The sequence below is a fragment of the Engraulis encrasicolus genome, chromosome 7, assembly GCF_034702125.1.
Source record: "Engraulis encrasicolus isolate BLACKSEA-1 chromosome 7, IST_EnEncr_1.0, whole genome shotgun sequence".
NCBI classification, from domain to species: Eukaryota; Metazoa; Chordata; class Actinopteri; order Clupeiformes; family Engraulidae; genus Engraulis; species Engraulis encrasicolus.
In genome coordinates, this window is record NC_085863.1 from 42,429,384 (window position 1) to 42,430,401 (window position 1,018).

Here is a 1,018-nt window from a genome sequence, read left to right on the forward strand (position 1 = left end):
CCCTGCAGAAGAACGGCATTGAGAAGAACCTGGGTCTGGGCAAGCTGACTGCGTTTGAGGAGGGGCTGGTGGCAGATGCCATGGGGGAGCTGAAGGGCTCCATCAAGAAGGGAGAGGACTTTGTGGCCAAGATGAAGTAGACTCACACACACGAGTACGCACACAGAGAGAAGAGAAGAGATGTACAGAGATAAAAAACAGCACTTCACTTGTTATTTATGTTCCTCTGTTTTGATTGGACCAGGCCCCCTGCCCGTCATGATGCAACTGTCCGTTACTGACCTCCTCATCCAATAAACAAAACCCTCTACACTGGACATGTCTCCGCCTCTCTGTCTTTGTGTGTACATTGTACGTGTGCGACTATGGGTCAATGATTTCCTTGGGGGGGCTCAGACGTCAGGTATTACAACAACAGCTAATGACTATAAATTAGTAATTGAGTGCATGAGACGAAGAACCATACAAGTCCCATTTTTTTTTTTTTTTTCCAAATGTCGAGAATTGTAAATACTTGGTAACATTTGATTTTTAACATTGACATTTAAAAAATCTTATATTATAATTAAGAAGCTTTTGTTTTCTGACTTCAAGATAAATCAAAATAAAAAATGTAATGTTCAAGCTGCAAATTAAAAAAAACATAGGCCTATGTTCAAAATGTGAAGATGTGGACTTGTATGGTTCTTCGTCTCAGGGCTTCAATTGTCAATTACTGCACAATCAATGAATATAATTCTTAGGTAATCCACTAAACTAATAAACAATCATCTAATCAATACAGTAGTGGCATTGACTGTCTTTGCACCACTATATGGTCTCTTCAATAAACCCTGTTTGTCTCTTACAGTGTGGGTGGGTGATGATGGGCATGTTCAGCTGCCGAAGTGTTTCGCTGCAGTTTCCTGATTCAACGATTTTATTTGCCCACAAAATGTAGACAAATGGTCTTAAACAGGCCTTTGGATGTTTGGTGTGTTCGACCAACTATCCAACAATGGTTTCTTAAGTGTTTTTG

General features: G+C 40.3%; 1 protein-coding gene across 1 annotated transcript in view; it reads left to right on the plus strand.

The window, feature by feature from the left end:
• mdh2 (malate dehydrogenase 2, NAD (mitochondrial)) overlaps positions 1–315 on the plus strand; it is a 9,146-nt gene extending 8,831 nt beyond the window's left edge. Inside the window, exon 9 of the mRNA XM_063203606.1 lies at positions 9–315. Within this exon, the coding sequence (XP_063059676.1) occupies positions 9–140 (132 nt within the window). The 3' untranslated portion in view covers positions 141–315. The remainder of the gene's footprint in view (positions 1–8) is intronic.
• Positions 316–1,018: the final 703 nt, after the last annotated feature.